The following is a 20962-nucleotide window of genomic DNA, read 5'->3' on the forward strand; positions in this document are numbered from 1 at the left end:
CATTCATCTGAACTGTACATATTCTGGAGGTAGTCTACATGACATTCATCTGAACTGTACATATTCTGGAGGAAGTGTACATGATATTCATCTGAACTGTTTACACTCTGAAGGTAGGGTACATGACATTCATCTGAACTCTACATATTCTGGAGGCAATGTACATGATATTTAGCTGAACTGTATATATTCTGGAGGCAATGTACATGACATTTATCTGAACTGTATATATTCTGGAGGCAATGTACATGACATTTATCTGAACTGTATATATTCTGGAGGCAATGTACATGACATTCATCTGAACTGTTTATATTCTGGAGGCAATGTACATGACATTCATCTGAACTATTTACACACTGAAGGTAGTACATGACATTCATCTGAACTGCATATATTCTGGAGGCAATGTACATGACATTTATCTGAACTGTATATATTCTGGAGGCAATGTACATGACATTCATCTGAACTACTTACACACTGAAGGTAGTACATGACATTCATCTGAACTGTATATATTCTGGAGGCAATGTACATGACATTTATCTAAGTTCTTAAAACCTTACATTTAATGTAAGTGACATTTATATGGAAATGAATTTTTTTTAAACTGAATGCTAGACATTTCCTCTTGGTGTTTTTTTGTGTGACAATGACCGGAAGCATCAATTTCTTAAATCCTGTAAGACAAATTTAATTATGAATATGTGAAATCAGCATACATATATTGTTACATTTCCCAGGTGATACACACTTTACAGGTGTATGATGCATTCACCAATTTGTTAGTTTAATCCTTCAGTATACAACACAGGAAGTCATCACAGGACACATGTTCAAAACACAGAATTAGACTAACCATTTCTTCTTGTTTTATTACAATAAACATATAATTCAATCATTTGTATTGTAGATTTATAGAATGCAAACCTGCAGACAGCACTGACATTCTTCAGGTTGAAGTAAGTTTTTACAAAGAACTGATCTGAGGACATTAAATACTTTAACAGCACCAAAACAGTGTTGTTTGTTGGAATTAATTTTGTAAATCATGAAAGCAGCCAAAAAAAAAAAAAGGTATAATATTTCAGTAATGGCGACTTTATTTACATAATTATACCTTAATTATGATCTTTCAACATAAATAATATTACGTGTTCAAGTAAAGAACAGAAAAACCTTGAAGCTGAAACACTGATCGAAGTACACTTAATGAAGTATACCATATTCAACAGCAGATAAGCCCCCACCCCTAGTGTAAACATATGGATGTATTAAAGGACTGAAAATCTTAGATGGCACAATATTTAAATGGGTCATTAAATTTTTGAAATTAAAGTGGTCTGAAACATAGAAAACCCACAGTTGACACAAAAGTAACAAATGGGATGTCTTAGTTATAACATAGTTAAGGCTGGAAAGATATTAACCTGTCAATAACACAGACTTAATGAAATGGGTATCATATTAACAAAATAATGCAGATTTAATCCTCTTCAACCTGGAATAAACAATCCAAAACTTTTGCTTTCTAGATATTTATGTTCAGAAACTAATATCTTTGTTTTACAGATGAATCCTTGTTCATCAACCTGTATAATGCATTTACTCTTATTTCAAAATCAAAATTAACCAATCAGACTAATTAAGATACATCACAACTTATATACTGCATATTATACTAATACAATAGTACTTACCTCTGATGTCTGTGTCGTCATCGATGTGTTCCGAGGGAGTACCCTACAAAGGAGAGATACACCTTAGCATACGGTAGAGATTGAGAGCTTGTAGTGTAGGCCCATATACCCGCAGTACATTGGTAATTACCAAGGTAAAGAAAATCAATATTACGGCTCGATTGGAAAGGTTTACCAAACTATCAATGTAAGTTTATACAACTACGTATCTTATCTTGGTATATATTTATAAAAATAAACTCTAACAGTACCAAAAACTAACTAATTGACATTCCCAACTGATATAAGCCAAATTATTGTGAAGATTACACAAATATGTATTCTTTAACAGCATTATACTTTTATACATTTTTACATTTTGATCCTAGCTGTACAATCCCTATAACTATCTACAGTTGAACCTTTTAACAGTACAGGAGTTTGTACCCTTTGAACTGAATAATAATTTTAAAATTTATATTGTTTGACTGTACACTTTTTACCCTATGTTTAAGTGTTTTGTACCCTAAAGTTTTATCTCTTGATTGTAGACCCTCCCCTCCTATTGTATTGATCCTTGGAATGTATAGGCCTAAATGTATTATTAGTTACAGTGTACCGATGTGTACCCTTCTATGATATATATAGGTCTTTGTACCCTCTCAGTTACCTTTGATTGTAATTCCATCAATGATAGACACAACTGTACAGTATATTAATTACTCTGTACAGTTCGGTATGGAGGTCTTCCTTACCCCTGTTACAACTATATCATTTGTTGTTGAAAGGAATGAGTAGTGACGTCAAAGACATTGTGTGATACATATTTCCTGTCGTCAATCGTAGCTCTGCTGACAGATGACAAGCCACCAGTACCTAATACAACTCTGTAGTGCAAATGTAGCCATGGCAACCAAACAAAACCATATTAGGTGCAAAATGCCGTACACAATTAGCTCTATATAACCTCGTGCATGAGAACCATTTGATTGTTCTTTTTACAATCCATCGATTTATGGAGAATCAAGATTCATACGCAGGACAGAAGTATCACACCACGATTTATGACATAGGTATCACACCACAATTTATGGGGCTATGATATAAAAATAAAATACCATAGATAACGTACTATGAGACTTCATCAACACCTTCCCTAAAAAGGCACACAAATGTTAACAGTTGTAGCGAACAGTTTCATATTTGCCATGCAGAGATGCTTGATACATCTCCCTAAATTGTTTCATTTTTATAAGTAGTTACCATATTCTAGACAAATAGAAGAACACCTTACATTACTAAAATATCAGTGTATCTTTCATGATAGCTGCTTGGATTCAATTTATTTCAAAATGATACACATCGTATGAGACATCTACAAAGTTTGGAGAAAAATTAACAGCCATGGTTATTGAAAAAATACAAAACATGAGCAAATTGAAAATACCCTACTATCAACTACAGACAGAAACAGTCCCACATCTACAGTAATATCTATCCTCCTCTAGTTGGATGTTCTGTAATGCTTCTAAGTTTTCCACTGCAGATAATCAAGATTCATTGCTATACTTCTGTCCAAGTGCATAGAACAACTGCTATTGTACCTCTCTAGACATCTCTACCGCAGGCAATTACTTAAACATTGACACTCTCCAGCCCAAACTCAATTTACTAAAATGAAAGTATATATAACTTGATGTTATTTCCATGTAGTTGATTCTTTATACCAAAAAGAGTTAAGACTATTTTACAGTTACAACAGGAAGGCTTTTATCTTTAATATCCCTAAAAAGTATCAAACATTGAAACGAACGTGTCTGATGAATTTCCGCTCCAAAACAGTTAAATGGATGTAATATCTGTCTGTAATAACACTTTAGCACTGTTTCAATTGCTGCATCTCAACAGTGATGTTTCAAAATGTGATATATTACGATATTAAGTTATCTACAAGAAAGACACCAATCAATTAAATTACATAGATATTGCCATGGTGAATTTTCAAGATAAATAGGGTTAAAAGTAGAAACCACACTCCACACTAATTGGGACAAATTCCCCACAAAATCTAGCATATAAAGATTACATAATTAATGACCTGTTCAAGTAAAAAACAAATGAATTTTAGCAAGTGTTGACATTGCAGCAGTGGTGTTAGTGTGAAGTTGTACAGCATTTTGATTGTTTGTTTGTTTGTTTGTTTGTCTATGGTTTAAAGGCCAATTGACACAACAAGGTCCCATAAGACCACAACTGACAAGGACCAGTTCAGAAATAAAAAGACGTAGGGTAGAAGAGAAAAATAAAAAAATAAAATTACAACCTAAATCACAACAACAAGAATTTCACAAACCATATCTACTTGAAACTTCAAAATCTAAGTCAAACATTCATTTTGTATTAATTAAAAGTACCAGTAACAGAATATATTTCAAATTACATAATTTAGTGAAAAACATGAGAAATGTTGTAATTTTCATCCAAAAGAAAATCAATAATATCCAGGATGAGCTGAAAAGCAGAAATAAAAAAAGAAAAGAAACTTGAAAACCAACAACCATTCACATAAACATATTTTCCTCTAATTTAGATCAAACATACATTCTATTAGTATTAGATGTCAAGGATCAGAACTCAGGAAAAAAATAGACATTTGTTTTCCATGCAAAAGAAAACTATGTATACCGCAGGATGAGTCTGAAATCACAAGAAAACATCTGAATAACAAATGATACCCCAGAAAATATATCCCTGAAAAATACCCCAGAAAAATACATGTAACAATTTTTAAAAACTGTGAAGCTGAGGAAATGGCAGTAGGACAGATTCAATATTCAATATTCCTGTTTGCATCTGTTTAGCTATAGCCTCAACATAAAATAATTGTTTTGTAATATTGAAAATGTTACAGTATGCCAATGACAGACAATCTCAATCTCATCATGTTTTGTACATTTATTTCTTTATACGACCCATCAAACTATGGTATATTGATTAAAAAAGATATGTGAATATACTTCAGATTGAATAAACTGCAGATTATGGTGGTGTTAAAACACCAAACATGTTCACGAAGGATATTGACAAACAGATGTAAGGAAAATACCCTTAAAACTGAAACCTTTCAAAAAATCTGTCATCTTTTTTGAGACCATAAAAGCTTGATAATCACAACAAAAATATGTCTACATTTAGTGTCTAAAATAGACCCCTTGGTACAGTTGTAACAAGCTTTCTCCCCAATCAGTAAGTTTGTTACCAGTGACGGAGTGACAGCCCTCCAATTAAGACTGTATATTAGATCTTACATGAAGTTTTGTGTGAAGCTTAAGATCATTCTCACTCCAGGCAGCGGATCGGGACTTGAGTGAACGCGACAGCACACCAGCGCCAGGGGCGGCTATTATCTTGGAAGTTCCGTTCAGCGTGGAAAATTGGTCTGTGTAAAAAAATATCATATATAGGGTTAACTTGACTGAATTTTCCACTGACAGTAGCAGTGGACTAGAAAATTAGAACATTGGAAATCTAGCCAGTAGAGTCTGGGTGTGTCAGATCTCTTTGCTAACTCAACCGGCATATTCTATAATGAAAGGCCATCACATAGTGGGAATAGCAAAAGTTACAGTACAGAAAAGACAAAAACATCATTATCCTATTTAAGATGATTAAATACAACTATAGCCATGTGTTCATTAATAGAATATTAATATTAGGGAACAATATACTTCATTAGAAATTTTATACAACACACGAAATTTGAGAATTAAATCTGGAATGTGATGGAAGGAAAAAACAGACTGTACTTGACCAACTTAGGTTGAAGGATATATATATATATTTCATGTTATATCCTCTATGACCTTTATCATTTTCATTGGAATTGTCTCTGTTTGTGTATGTCCAACCATGAAAATGGAAATTGCCCCTTTTCGCCAATATTTGATTCATCTTACACAATTAACACAACAGGCATTTCTATTGCTCATTAATTACTGGAATATTTCATTATTAGACAAATTATAAATATTGACAAAGACTTGTCAGAATCCTGTCATAATTTACTAGGTAAGTTATTGTGCAGAAATTGTCTACAAATCATATAGCAGTATGCATATGCTAATCAATTATGTCCAGGTTTTGCTCACCTGTAAGTTCAGAAAAGGACCAATCAGAGCACAGTACACTAATAAATTGTGTGCAGAATTTGCTCAACTGAGCCTCAGTCTTTATATAATGTACATACACACTGAGTTTCTTCAAAATGGAACTACATTTAAGCAAGTTATCTTGCGGAAACTAAAGTTTGGAAATTGACCAATCAGAGCACAGCATACTTATTAATTATAGATTTACATATCTGACCGTAAAAAAACCCACTAGGTACTGCCAAAATACCTTTGATGTAGTAATTTATCCGTTCTGTTCTACTGACTAAGTATTGGTTTTAAAGACGTGCTATAAAGAGAAAGTCTCTGATAAAACATGCAGCAGTTGCACACTAATTTGTACGTAAAATGAATATCAAAGCAATATGTGATACAGACCACCTCAATGGGATTCATAACGTCAGAGAAGGATATGTAAGCCCGGACCTGTGAAAGCTCTGAACGACTTATCTCATATACAGCCGGATGTGTGGGCAACAAATACAGAACAGACAAAGGTTGAACGTGAATGACGATAGAGTTAGCCTAAACGTCACAGGGAACTTGTACAGATAAGTTAGAGGTGGCATTTAACAAATACGTAGCAAATCAAAGGGCAATTAACAAGTACAGAGCAATACCTGCACGTCAGGTACACCATGAACAAGAACACAGGAGGTAACTAGCAAGCAAGTTTGTTGACTTTAAAGTATTCTTGTTTTGACATCAGTATGAAGGTCATTTTCTTGAAATTGACGAATCCATAAAACAATATATTCTGGTGAAAAGCTGGCAATAGCATTGTAAAACAACCGAAGTGTAACTGCATCATGATTAGTAATGGAACAGTTAAGTAAAGCAGACATCATACAATTTCATGTACAAAAGAATATGCCAGTTGATCAAACAAAGGAAAAATGCAATGGAATAATTCAATCAAAATCAAAATCTGTCCATCAATAAGATAGGCTGACAAGTCTAATAATAGTAGGCAGCTAAAATACACCTCGATGGAGAAAATAAGTAAAAGGCAACTTAACTCATTCACCCCTACAATTTTAAACTGGACTTGCTCAGTCATTGATTTGGTAAGGTTCAAATGTGACTTTAGGGGTGAATGGGTTAACATATAAGTGTCAATCTTTACTTTATATATACCAACTGGTCTCTCTGTCAAGCTATGACTGTGAAACCAGAACCTTGACAAAGAGGCAGGTTGTGACATGTTGATACATAAATGTTGCCAAATGATGGATTTTATTGAAGAAACCAACCATTTTTGTACAAATATAAACCATGGAGGACATTTATGACAAACAACATAGATTGTGATGGAGTAAATCTGTAATACACAGCAGTAACAGTGCAGACTATTTTCTGTATAACATATAAAATATCTACATTATTGATCCAAACTAATTAGTCACCTACAAATCCAGGGTTATTTAGGGCTGATTTTAACCAGGTACTGGTAATAACCATGATTTTAACCAGGTACTGGTAAATAGTCTGATTTAGAGTGAGGCAGGTTGAGAAGAGCAAGGAAGGCATGATGTGCCAGACCAGACAGACAGACTGCTACCAGACTAGGATAAAGATACAACCAACATTCTCTATCCATTTACTCCCATTAATAAGACATACAATGATTCTCAAGGTCAACCTATCACATGTGGTATTATAATCACCTGGAGGTCGCCGTACACTTGATGGACATGACCTTTATGTACTAACCAAGGAATAATATCATGGCTCTAAGTGCTTAATTAAATAACCGTAATTCAAATCATCCTTGAAATGAAAATATAATAATGAAAAAATAATGTGATTTTCTTTATAAATGAGAACCACACACTAAGAATGAAAATCATAAGCTTAAATCTCGAGTGCATTTGCATGTATTTCTATTTTCCGTTCTACCAGCCACATTGAACATAATGATATAACACTTATTTTGATAGCTTAACTACCTATAATTTGTAACATTGAAAATAATCAATAACAATAATTTCACTGAGGCTTAGTTTTCCTTTTATCAGGTATAAAAAAACAAATCCAAGAAAAATTATCAACATGGACAGATGTAGTTTTTTTATTGTATCTTTCCCTGTTAAATATTCAATGAATAAATTAATCAGTTTAAGTGTGCAGCTAAACATTTTTTGGTTAGATCAATAACATTTTGCAAAAACACAGGCATAAAATTTTTTCCTCAGTCACATTTCCAGAAAATTTAAAACAATCAAAGAAAATTATTTGCGTCATCAAGGTATTTTTCTGTGAGATTTTTTTAAATGAACATTTCTAATTGTTCAAAAAATGAAAATATTTCAATCAAAGTACACTTTTATTTTCTATTTTTTTTTTTCTTGCTTTCGAAGATTAATAAGTACCAATTTAAAAAAAAAGATATGCACTTTCATATCTGAAAGAAAAGCATGTTACTTTTGCATAAACTGATTCACAATTCTTTTTAGGTATCAAAGAAAAAAACAGAAAAATAGCATGTTCACTCTTTAATAACTAAATTAAAAGATGTCTGGTTTGACCTACTTTCAAACTGTGAGGCTGTGGAGGGCTTCTCTCTGTCTGCCTCCTTCCCCTTGTTGTATGGGCCGTTGTAGTATTTGAAAAAGTACGGGCTAGGCACTATTGGTCGGTTAGCAGGCACTGTGCGAGGTCGTCGGGACATGTTGTTGAAATCAGCCATGATCTCCGCTCTGTTGGGATTTCTGTAACTTCTGTCAAGTAAACATGAAAAGCAATCATCTTCTGGCCGATTCCATTAATTAAATCTCTCTGGGACACATCATTATCCAAGACAGAGATTAGACTTCATATAGTTGTACCATCATGTAGTATAACCACCTCTGAAAGCAATTCTCAGGACCCAGTGTTATTACAGTCGGGGATTTATTACACTAAATTTCTTTGCACCAATTTTTATATCTAAATGTACAGATGATAGTTTTTTTAGCCGTTCAAACTCCACAGACAATTCAAGACTGGTCCTAATCAAACTGCTATCACTGACAGATCTGGTTATTTGAGAACAAGAGGGTAGAGGGCACCACCCTAACACACAGCTGGGGTCAACTATCATTGGTGGTCCAATATTCATCTCAGTACCACCCTTACAAAGTGGGGGTCAACTATCATTTGTGGTCCAATATTCATCCCAGCACCACCNCGGTCAACTATCATTGGTGGTCAAATAATCACCCTCCCAATACTGCCTTTACAAACAGCAAGGCTCAGCGAACATTGGTGGCCAATATTCACTCTCTCAGAATGGCCAAAACACATAGCTAGGGCCAACTGTCATTGGTGGCTAAATATTCACCTCCCAGAATGACCAAAACACATAACTGGGGTAAACTATCATTGGTGGTCAAATATTCACCCTCCCAGGACTGCCCTTACAAACAGAATAGCTCAGCGATCATTGGTGGCCAAATATTCACCCTCTTAGAATGACCAAAACATAAAGCTGGGTTCAAATATCATTGTTGGCCAAGTATTCACCCTACCAGAATGACCAAAACACATAACTTGGGTAAACTATCATTGGTGGTCAAATATTCACCCTCCCAGTACCACCCTAACACACACCTGGGGTCAACTATCATTTGTGGTCCAATATTCATCCCAGTACCAACCTAACACACAGCTGGGGGGCAACTATCATTTGTGGTCCACTATTCACCCCAGCACCACCCTAACACACCCAACACAGTGGGGGGCAACTATCATTTGTGGTGCAATATTCATCCCAGCACAACCCTAACACACAGCTGGGGACAACTATCATTGGTGGTCCAAAATTCATCCCAGTACCACCCTAACACAGAAGGGGTCAACTATCATTTGTGGTGCAATATTCATCCCAGCAACACCCTTACGAATGTGGGGGTCAACTATCATTGGTGGTCCAATATTCATCTCAGTACCACCCTTACACATGTGGGGTCAACTATCATTTGTGGTCCAATATTCATCCCAGCACCACCCTAACACACAGCTGGGGTCAACTATCATTGGTGGTCCAATATTCATCTCAGTACCACCCTAACACACAGCTGGGGTCAGCTATCATCGTTGGTCTAATATTCATCCCAGCACCACCCTAACACACAGCTGGGGTCAACTATCATTGGTGGTCCAATATTCCTCCCAGCACCACCCTAACACACAGCCTGGGTCAACTTTCATTGGTGGTCCAATATTCATCCCAGTACCACCCTAACACAGGGGGGGTCAACTATCATTTGTGGTCCAATATTCATCCCAGCCCCACCCTAACACACAGCTGGGGTCAACTATCATTGTTGGTCTAATATTCATCCCAGCACCACCCTAACACACAGCCTGGGTCAACTATCATTGCTGGTCCAATATTCATCCCAGTACCACCCTAACACACAGCCTGGGTCAACTATCATTGGTGGTCCAATATTCATCCCAGCACCACCCTAACACACAGCCTGGGTCAACTATCATTGGTGGTCCAATATTCATCCCAGTACCAACCTAACACACAGCTGGGGTCAACTATCATTGGGGGTCCAATATTCATCCCAGTACCAACCTAACACACAGCTGGGGTCAACTATCATTGTTGGTCCAATATTCATCCCATTATAACCCTAACACACAGCTGGGGTCAACTATCATTGGGGGTCCAATATTCATCCCAGTACCGCCCTAACACAGTGGGGGTCAACTATCATTTGTGGTCCAATATTCATCGCAGCACCACCCTAACACACAGCTGGAGTCAACTATCATTGGTGGTCCAATATTCATCCCAGTACCACCCTAACACTGTAGGGGTCAACTATCATTTGTGGTCCAATATTTATCCCAGTACCAACCTAACACACAGCTGGGGTCAACTATCATTGTTGGTCCAAGATTCCTCCCATTATAAGCCTAACACACAGCTGGGGTCAACTATCATTGTTGGTCCAATATTCATCCCATTATCACCCTAACACACAGCTGGGGTCAACTATCATTGTTTGTTCCAATATTCATCCAAGTACCACCCTTACACATGTGGGGGGGTCAACTATCATTGGTGGTCCAATATTCATCCCAGCACCACCCTAACACACAGCTGGGGTCAACTATCATTGGTAATCCAATATTCATCCCAGCACCACCCTTACACATGTGGGGGTCAACTATCATTTGTGGTCCAATATTCATCGCAGCACCACCCTAACACACAGCTGGAGTCAACTATCATTGGTGGTCCAATATTCATCCCAGTACCACCCTAACACACAGCTGGGGTCAACTATCATTGTTTGTTCCAATATTCATCCAAGTACCACCCTTACACATGTGGGGGGGTCAACTATCATTGGTGGTCCAATATTCATCCCAGTACCACCCTAACCCACAGCTGGGGTCAACTATCATTGTTGGTCCAATACAACCCCCTTACGAATGTGGGGGTCACCTATCATTTGTGGTCCAATATTCATCCAATATTCATCCCAGCAACACCCTTACGAATGTGGGGGTCAACTATCATTTGTGGTCCAATATTCATCCCAGCAACCCCCTTACGAATGTGGGGGTCACCTATCATTTGTGGTCCAATATTCATCCCCGCACCACCCTAACACCCAGCTGGGGTCAACTATCAATGGTGGTCCAATATTCATCCCAGCAACCCCCTTACGAATGTGGGGGTCACCTATCATTTGTGGTCCAATATTCATCCCATTATCACCCTAACACACAGCTGGCGTCAACTATCATTGGTGGTACAATATTCATCCCAGCACCTCCCTAACACACAGCTGGGGTCAACTATAATTGGTGGTCCAATATTCACCCCAGCACCCCCCTAACACCCAGCTTGGGGTCAACTATCATTGGGGGTCCAATATTCATCCCAGGAACACCCTTACGAATGTGGGGGTCACCTATCATTTGTGGTCCAATATTCATCCCCGCACCACCCTAACACCCAGCTGGGGTCAACTATCATTGGTAGTCCAATATTCATCCCAGCCCCACCCTTACACATGTGGGGGGCAACTATCATTGGTGGTCCAATATTCACCCCAGCACCACCCTAACACACAGCTTGGGGTCAACTATCATTGGTTGTCCAATAGTCATCCCAGCACCCCCCTTACACATGTGGGGGTCAACTATAATTGGTGGTCCAATATTCATCCAGCACCACCCTAACACACAGCTGGGGACAACTATCATTGGTGGTCCAATATTCACCCCAGCACCCCCCTAACACCCAGCTTGGGGTCAACTATCATTGGTAGTCCAATATTCATCCCAGCCCCCCCCTAACACACAGCTGGGGACAACTATCATTGGTGGTCCAATATTCCTCCCAGCACCACCCTTACACATGTGGGGGGTCAAATATGATTGGTGGTCCAATATTCATCCAGCACCACCCTAACACACAGGTGGGGTCAACTATCATTGGTTGTCCAATAGTCATCCCAGCACCACCCTTACACACGTGGGGGTCAACTATAATTGGTGGTCCAATATTCATCTCAGTACCACCCTAACACAGTGGGGGTCAACTATCATTGGGGGTCCAATATTCATCCCAGTGCCACCCTAACACTCAGCTGGGGTCAACTACCATTGTTTGTTCCAATATTCATCCAAGTACCACCCTTACACATGTGGGGGGTCAAATATGATTGGTGGTCCAATATTCACCCCAGCACCACCCTAACACACAGGTGGGGTCAACTATCATTGGTGGCCAAATATTCTAACACACAGCTGGGGTCAACTATCATTGGTGGTCCAATATTCATCCTAGCACCACCCTTACACATGTGGGGGTCAACTATCATTGGTGGTCCAATATTCATCCCAGTACCACCCTAACACACAGCTGGGGTCAACTATCATTGGTGGTCCAATATTCATCCCAGCACCACCCTAAAACACAGCTGGGGTCAAATATCATATTGGTGGTCCAATATTCATCCCAGTACCACCCTTACACATGTGGGGGTCAACTATCATTGGTGGTAAAATAATCACCCTACCAGGACTGCCTTTACAAACAGCAAGGCTCAGCGATCATTGGTGGCCAATATTCACTCTCTCAGAATGGCCAAAACACATAGCTAGGGCCAACTATCATTGGTTGCCAAATATTCACCTTCCAGAATGACCAAAACACATAGCTTGGGTCAACTATCATTGGTGGCCAAATATTCACCTTCCAGAATGACCAAAACACATAGTTTGGGTCAACTATCATTGGTGGCCAACTATTCACCTTCCCAGAATGACCAAAACACATAGTTTGGGTCAACTATCATTGGTGGCCAAATATTCACCTTCCAGAATGACCAAAACACATAGTTTGGGTCAACAATCATTGGTGGCCAAATATTCACCCTCCCAGAATGACCAAAACACATAGTTTGGGTCAAATATCATTGGCGGCCAAATATTCACCCTCCCAGGACTGCCCTTACAAACAGTAAGGCTCAGCGATCATTGGTGGCCAATATTCACTCTCTCAGAATGACCAAAACATAAAGCTGAGGTAAAATATCATTGGTGGCCAAATATTCACCCTCCCAGAATGACCAAAACATAAAGCTGGGTTCAAATATCATTGGTGGCCAAATATTCACCCTTCCAGAATGACCAAAACATAAAGCTGAGGTAAAATAGCATTGGTGGGCAAATATTCACCCTCCCAGAATGACCAAAACATAAAGCTGAGGTAAAATAACATTGGTGGCCAATATTCACCCTCCCAGAATGACCAAAACATAAAGCTGAGGTAAAATATCATTGGTGGCCAAATATTCACCCTCCTAGAATGACCAAAACATAAAGATGAGGTAAAATATCATTGGTGGCCAATATTGACTCTCTCAGAATGACACAAACATAAAGCTGAGATAAAATATCATTGGTGGCCAAATATTCACCCTCCCAGAATGACCAAAACATAAAACTGAGGTAAAATATCATTGGTGGCCAATATTCACTCTCTCAGAATGACCAAAACCTAAAGCTGAGGTAAAATATCATTGGTGGCCAAATATTCACCCTCCCAGAATGACCAAAACATAAAACAGAGGTAAAATATCATTGGTGGCCAATATTCACTCTATCAGAATGACCAAAACCTAAAGCTGAGGTAAAATATCATTGGTGGCCAAATGTTCACCCTCCCAGAATGACCAAAACATAAAGCTGGGTTCAAATATCATTGGTGGCCAAATATTCACCCTCCCAGAATGACCAAAACATAAAACTGATGTAAAATATCATTGGTGGCCAATATTCACTCTCTCAGAATGACCAAAACCTAAAGATGAGGTAAAATATCATTGGTGGCCAAATATTCACCCTCCCAGAATGACCAAAACATAAAGCTGAGGTAAAATATTATTGTTGGCCAAATATTCACCCTCCCAGAATGACCAAAACATAAAGCTGAGGTAAAATATCATTGGTGGCCAAATATTCACCCTTCAGGAACCATCCTAACATGGGTCAGATATCATTGGTAGTCATATCACACAGCTGGGATCATCATTGGAGGTCCAATGTTTAAGTAGTGTGTACCTGTCTGTGTGAGGTCACATGGCCAATATTTACCCACCTGACTTGGAAACCTGTGCTGTACTGTTCCCTCTGGTTCTGTTTTCGGTAAGGCAGCAAACTGTTTATTGACTCAACATTGCTCTGCAAGCAATCAAACAATAAAAAATGCTGACGGATAAAAAGAATCCAAAGAGTGCTAAATTCAACAGCAATTACGGCAGATTTTAATTGAAACATTCCACACTTACACAGACTGTATTGTGAAGAAAATTAAAACAAGAATCTAGTCAGCTGCCAATCTAGATATCCTAATCCTAACCATTTCATTACCCAATTCACGGTGGTTCACTGTTATGTCGTTATAATATAGAGATTTCAACACTAAAAGTAAATTTCTATAAATATTGTATTGAAATTGCATAGGGCCAGTTATAATGAAAACAGCTCGGAAGGAGCCACCATTTGACATTTTGGTTTTTTTACATGTTTTGCATTGGTGCTACGCACATTGAGCATTAATATAACAGATAAAAGCCCCAGTTGGTACCAGATAATCTACATGGTGCATTAATAACTAACAGCTTAGTGGGTAGGTGGATTAAGCTACCCAGACCTCAATCATGGACAGATAAGCGTGAGTGATCAGGACGGTGGCATGTTGTTTATGCTTTCTGCCACTGATCCCAGACTGTACACATCACCCTGAAGCTGTTACAGTTTATACCTCTGATTTATAGTAGCTATTTAATTACCCAAAACCTAGCTAGGTAGAGATCACCTTCATCCTAGCTCTCTTCCTAAGGTAGACTGACAGAAAGTTTTGAGAAATTGACAGATTTTCTAGTCAATTCAACCCAGAGAAGGAAGTGCTTTTTAAAGAAATGTTTTTCTTGCCATAAAATCCCACCTGTCTACCAGATATCTTGGCAACATTTAGAAAAATCGTTTGATTTTAATATTAAGTAATGTATTGTATATTTTCTTTCATTTAAATCTTATAACTATTTTCAAAATCAAAATATAAGTTATTATCACAAAGGTTTATACAACATTGAATAATTATTACAACATATCTACACTGTACAAGGATGTCAACTTTTATACCACCTACAGATCCCAACAACATCTAATAAGCTTTACACTCTTTTCAATCAGCTTTCACAGTTTAAAAGAATCCAAACTGGAAACCATGAGTTTGATAAAGCATGCAATCACAAATTTTAATTCTTTAGGGAAAGACAAACATACCTTGCACACTTTTTTAAAGCATTCCTCCAGTCCGGTGATATCCTCATCGTCTCTTGTAGAAATTCTGTGTACCTCATCTGCAAGCATCTCTGGCCATGCCACCTTGGTTTCGTCTCCATTGACAGCAAAACTCATCAGTCCTGACAAGTTCTCCGACCTGGTCACACCATTATTGACCACCACTGTGTAGTTTCTGGGGTTTGTCCTGTAGAAAACCCAATTGTGAAATTGAAGTGCTCGTTTTACAACAAATATATATATATATATATATAAAACAAGCACTTGGTACAAGAAAAAAGGAAAAAATAAATAATTTCTTCATCAATCTTAAACAGTGACCGTGTGACCTTCACCTTCTTTGATAGCGAACAAATAATAAATGTATATTTACGTACATACAATGAAACATACTTCACAGCAAAGACACTTAATCATTATGTCATTGTGACCACTTGTAGCTAATTCAACAACATTCTATTCATTATTTGACCTTGATTTGCAGTAATTATCATAACATGTAGCTTGTGTATTTTGAGAAGTGCCACTTTCCTGGAATTAGGGAAAAATTACTATGTAGGAGAGCAACATTAGTGTTATCTTTTCCTGTTTAATGTAGAATTTGATGAATAAAACCATGTGGTCTGCTAGAAATAAATAAAAAAAAAAAAATTCTGTTTAGAATTCAGTTTCATTTACATAAGGGAAATCCCTGCTTAGTTTAGATATAAATCTTTAGTATTAGAGTTTCAAGCTTAAAAACTCTGTAGGGTCAAATTTTCACAATACTGTTCTTGAAACAAATCTGCAGGATTAAAATTTCAGCAAAATATAATCTCTATGAAATATAAAAGTTGTGTACAATATGTCTTGGTGAACAATAGAAGTGGTTAAGTACTAGAGTTGACATTTACCTGTACACAATGAACTAGAACAATACATTGATCTGTTGGCATACATCACACACCCAAGTATCATAGCTCTAGAATTATGGTTAATTAGATGATGGTGTTTGGACTTTTTTAACCTATTAAAACTCCTGTTACCTTGAAAATAGGTCGAGGTCATTGGATATCACTGTGCGTCAATAACATCATTTTTTCCTTAACATGGATCACAAACAACACATTAATGTTTACGAATTATTGTTTATCACTGGAATCTGGACGATAGAATTTGATCAAACATTGATAGCTGTTTTAAACTGACCTCTAGTTTAAAGATATTATATCAAACAAAAGATGATTAAACTTCCAGATGCTTTTGTTTGTATTTGTCCAACCTAACTGTCAATGTTATCCTTTAAAACTTGATGAGTATTATTTGTGATAAAACAACCTTACTGTAAACTAGCTTCCATCCTCAAAACAAAACTCCAGGCTTTTTCCTGGGTGAAATGGGAATTGACAACTTTCTTAATTCCTAATGTTTGGAGAAAATTATTTTGCATATCATATTGATCATACATCATTCTTTTACCATTCTAAATTTAGTCTTCATTTCTCTTTCAAAGCATATGTGGGGTTTCTGGAGGAAATTAAATTGATGTGTTCAGCTTGATGAAAAATTAAGGAAAACATTTTTATGGGAGGAAATTTCAACCAAGCAAAAAAACACTACACTTGTATATATAGTGTATGTGATTTCAGTGTAAAATTACAGCAAGCTGTGAGTTCATCATGCTGTGTGGTGTAATCTGGTAATGTTTCAATTGGAGCACTTCGACACACTTGTAAACCTCTCAGACAGACCAGCTGTTCCCTGGTACAAATGTAACTTAAACCAGTCTCACAAACATATACATGCAACTTTACCACCAATCTCATCCACATGTTACCTGACCAACAATCTAATACACATACACATGTAAACTTACCATCAACCTCATACACATACACATGTAAACTTACCACCAATTTCATCCACATGTTACCTAACCACCAATCTAATACACATACACAGGTAATCTTACCACCAATCTCATACACATGTAACCTTACCACCAATCTCATCCACATTTTACCTAACCACCAATCTAATACACATACACAGGTAATCTTACCACCAATCTCATAAACATGTAACTTTACAACCTATCTCATCCACATGTTACCTAACCACCAATCTAATACACATGTTACCTTACCACCAATCTCATCCACATGTTACCAAACCACCAATCTCATACACATACACATGTAAACTTACCACCAACCTCATACACATACACATGTAACCTTACCACCAATCTCATACACATGTAACCTTACCACCAACTTCATACACATGTTAACTAACCACCAATCTAATACACATACACATGTAAACTTACCACCAACCTCATACACATACACAGTTAAGCTTACCATCAACCTCATACACATACACATGTAACTTTACCATTAACCTCATACACACACACTTGTTATCTTACCATCAATCTCATACACATGTTATCTTACCATCAATTTCATACACTTGTAACCTTACCACCAATATCAAACACATACACATGTAACCTTACCACCAAGTACATACACATATAACCTTACAACCAATCTCATACATGTATAACCTTACCACCAATCTCACAAACAAACACATGTAACATTACCACCAATCTCATACACAAACAGATGTAACCTTACCACCAATCTCACAAACAAACACATGTCACTTTACCACCAATCACATACACATGTAACCTTACAACCAATCTTATACACATACACAGGTAACCTTACCACCAATCTCATCCATGTATAACCTTACCACCAATCTCACAAACAACAACATGTAACTTTACCCCCAATCACATACACATGTAACCTTACCACCAATCTCATCCACATGTAACCTTACCACCAATCTCATACACATACACATGTAACCTTACCACCAATCTCATCCACATGTAACCTTACCACCAATCTCATACACATACACAGGTAACCTTACCACCAATCTCATCCATGTATAACCTTACCACCAATCTCACAAACAACAACATGTAACTTTACCACCAATCACATACACATGTAACCTTACCACCCATCTAATACACATACACTTGTTACCTTACCATCAATCTCATACATGTATAACCTTACCACCAATCTCACAAACAAACACATGGAACCTTACCACCAATCTCATACACTTACACATGTAACCTTACCACCCATCTAATACACATACACTTGTTACCTTACCACCAATCTCATACACTTACACATGTAACCTTACCACCAATCTCATACAAATACACATATATCCTTACATACACTTGTTACCTTACCATCAATCTCATACATGTATAACCTTACCACCAATGTCACAAACAAACACATGTAACCTTACCACCAATCTCATACACATGTAACCTTACCACCATTCTCATATACATGTAACCTTACCACCAATCTCATACACAAACACTTGTAACCTTACCACCAATCTCACAAACAAACACATGCAACCTTACAATCAATCTTATACACATACACATGTAACCTTACCACCAATCACATACACATGTAACCTTACCACCAATCGCATGTTTGTGAGATTGTTGGTAAGGTTACATGCGTTTTTGTATGAGATTGGTGGTAAGGATATATGTGTATTTGTATGATATTGGTGGTAAGGTTACATGTGTATGAGTATAAGATTGATGGTAAGGTTGCATGTGTTTGTTTGCGAGATTGGTGGGAAGGTTACAAGTGTTTGTGTATGAGACTGGTGGTAAGGTTACATGTATATGAGAATGGTGGTAAGGTTACATGTGTATGAGATTGGTGGTAAGGTTACATGTGTAAAAACACATGTTACCTTACCACCAATCTCATACACATGTAACCTTACCACCAATCTCATGTTTGTGAGATTGTTGGTAAGGTTACATGTGTTTTTGCATGAGATTGGTGGTAAGGATATATGTGTATTTGTATGAGATTGTGGGTAAGGTTACATGTGTAAAAACACATTTTACCTTACCACCAATCTCATACAAAGGAAACCTGTCAATCAAACTTACAAAACTACATGTAACCTTACCATTAATCCCATAAACATACACCCATAATCTTACCATGAATCCCATAAACATACACACATCACCTTACCATGAATCCCATAAACATACACACTTCACCTTATCATTAATCCCATAAACATACACACATAACCTTACCATTAATCCCAAAAACTTACATGTTTATGGGATTAATGGTAAGGTTACATGTAATTTTGTGAGTTTGATTGACAGGTTTCCTTTGTATGAGATTGGTGGTTAGGTAATGTGTATGTTTGTGAGATTGTTGGTAAGGTTACATGTGTTTTTGTATGAGATTGGTGGTAAGGATAATATGTGTATTTGTATGAGATTGTAGGTAAGGTTACATGTGTATGAAATTGGTGGTAAGGATATATGTGTATTTGTATGAGATTGGTGGTAAGGTTACATGTGTAAAAACACATGTTACCTTACCACCAATCTCATACACATGTTACCTTACCACCAATCTCATACACATGTTACCTTACCACCAATCTCATACACATGTAACCTTACCACCAATCTCATACAAATACACATATATCCTTACCACCAATCTCATACACATGTAACCTTACCTACAATCTCATACAAATACACATATATCCTTACCACCAATCTCATACAAAAACGCATGTAACCTTACCAACAATCTCACAAACATACACATAACCTAACCACCAATCTCATACAAAGGAAACCTGTCAATCAAACTCACAAAACTACATGTAACCTTACCATTAATCCCATAAACATACACCCATAATCTTACCATGAATCCCATAAACATACACACATCACCTTACCATGAATCCCATAAACATACACACATCACCTTACCATGAATCCCATAAACATACACACATCACCTTATCATTAATCCCATAAACATACACACATCACCTTATCATTAATCCCATAAACATACACACTTCACCTTATCATTAATCCCATAAACATACACACATAACCTTACCATTAATCCCAAAAACATACACACATCATCTTACCATCAATCTAATTAAAATTATATCTTCACATCGCTCCCGTTTACTGATATGTCGCATTGAAGATCTAACAACATCCCGTAGAGGGTCATGTTCAGGCGACCTTTGCATTAACCAATCAGATGAGAGCTTACGCATTTCTGTAAGTGATGATGTAATGATTTCGGAACAAAACTTGCTATGATAAAAGACCAAGAGGTGTCAAATGAGCATCGAAAATGGCGGCGCCCATGACACCACGCCGTG

General features: G+C 37.1%; 1 protein-coding gene across 1 annotated transcript in view; it reads right to left on the reverse strand.

Annotated features, from left to right (window-relative positions):
• LOC110444097 overlaps nt 1–20962 on the reverse strand; it is a 64499-nt gene that overhangs the window by 31628 nt on the left and 11909 nt on the right. The window contains exons 4-9 of the mRNA XM_021488515.1: nt 15656–15860; nt 14466–14548; nt 8384–8571; nt 4991–5121; nt 4368–4379; nt 1704–1746 (exon numbers count right to left, since the gene is read on the reverse strand). Coding sequence (XP_021344190.1) covers nt 1704–1746; nt 4368–4379; nt 4991–5121; nt 8384–8571; nt 14466–14548; nt 15656–15860 — 662 coding nt within the window. The remainder of the gene's footprint in view (nt 1–1703; nt 1747–4367; nt 4380–4990; nt 5122–8383; nt 8572–14465; nt 14549–15655; nt 15861–20962) is intronic.

This window comes from Mizuhopecten yessoensis, unplaced genomic scaffold (assembly GCF_002113885.1).
Source record: "Mizuhopecten yessoensis strain PY_sf001 unplaced genomic scaffold, ASM211388v2 scaffold1981, whole genome shotgun sequence".
Taxonomy (NCBI): Eukaryota; Metazoa; Mollusca; class Bivalvia; order Pectinida; family Pectinidae; genus Mizuhopecten; species Mizuhopecten yessoensis.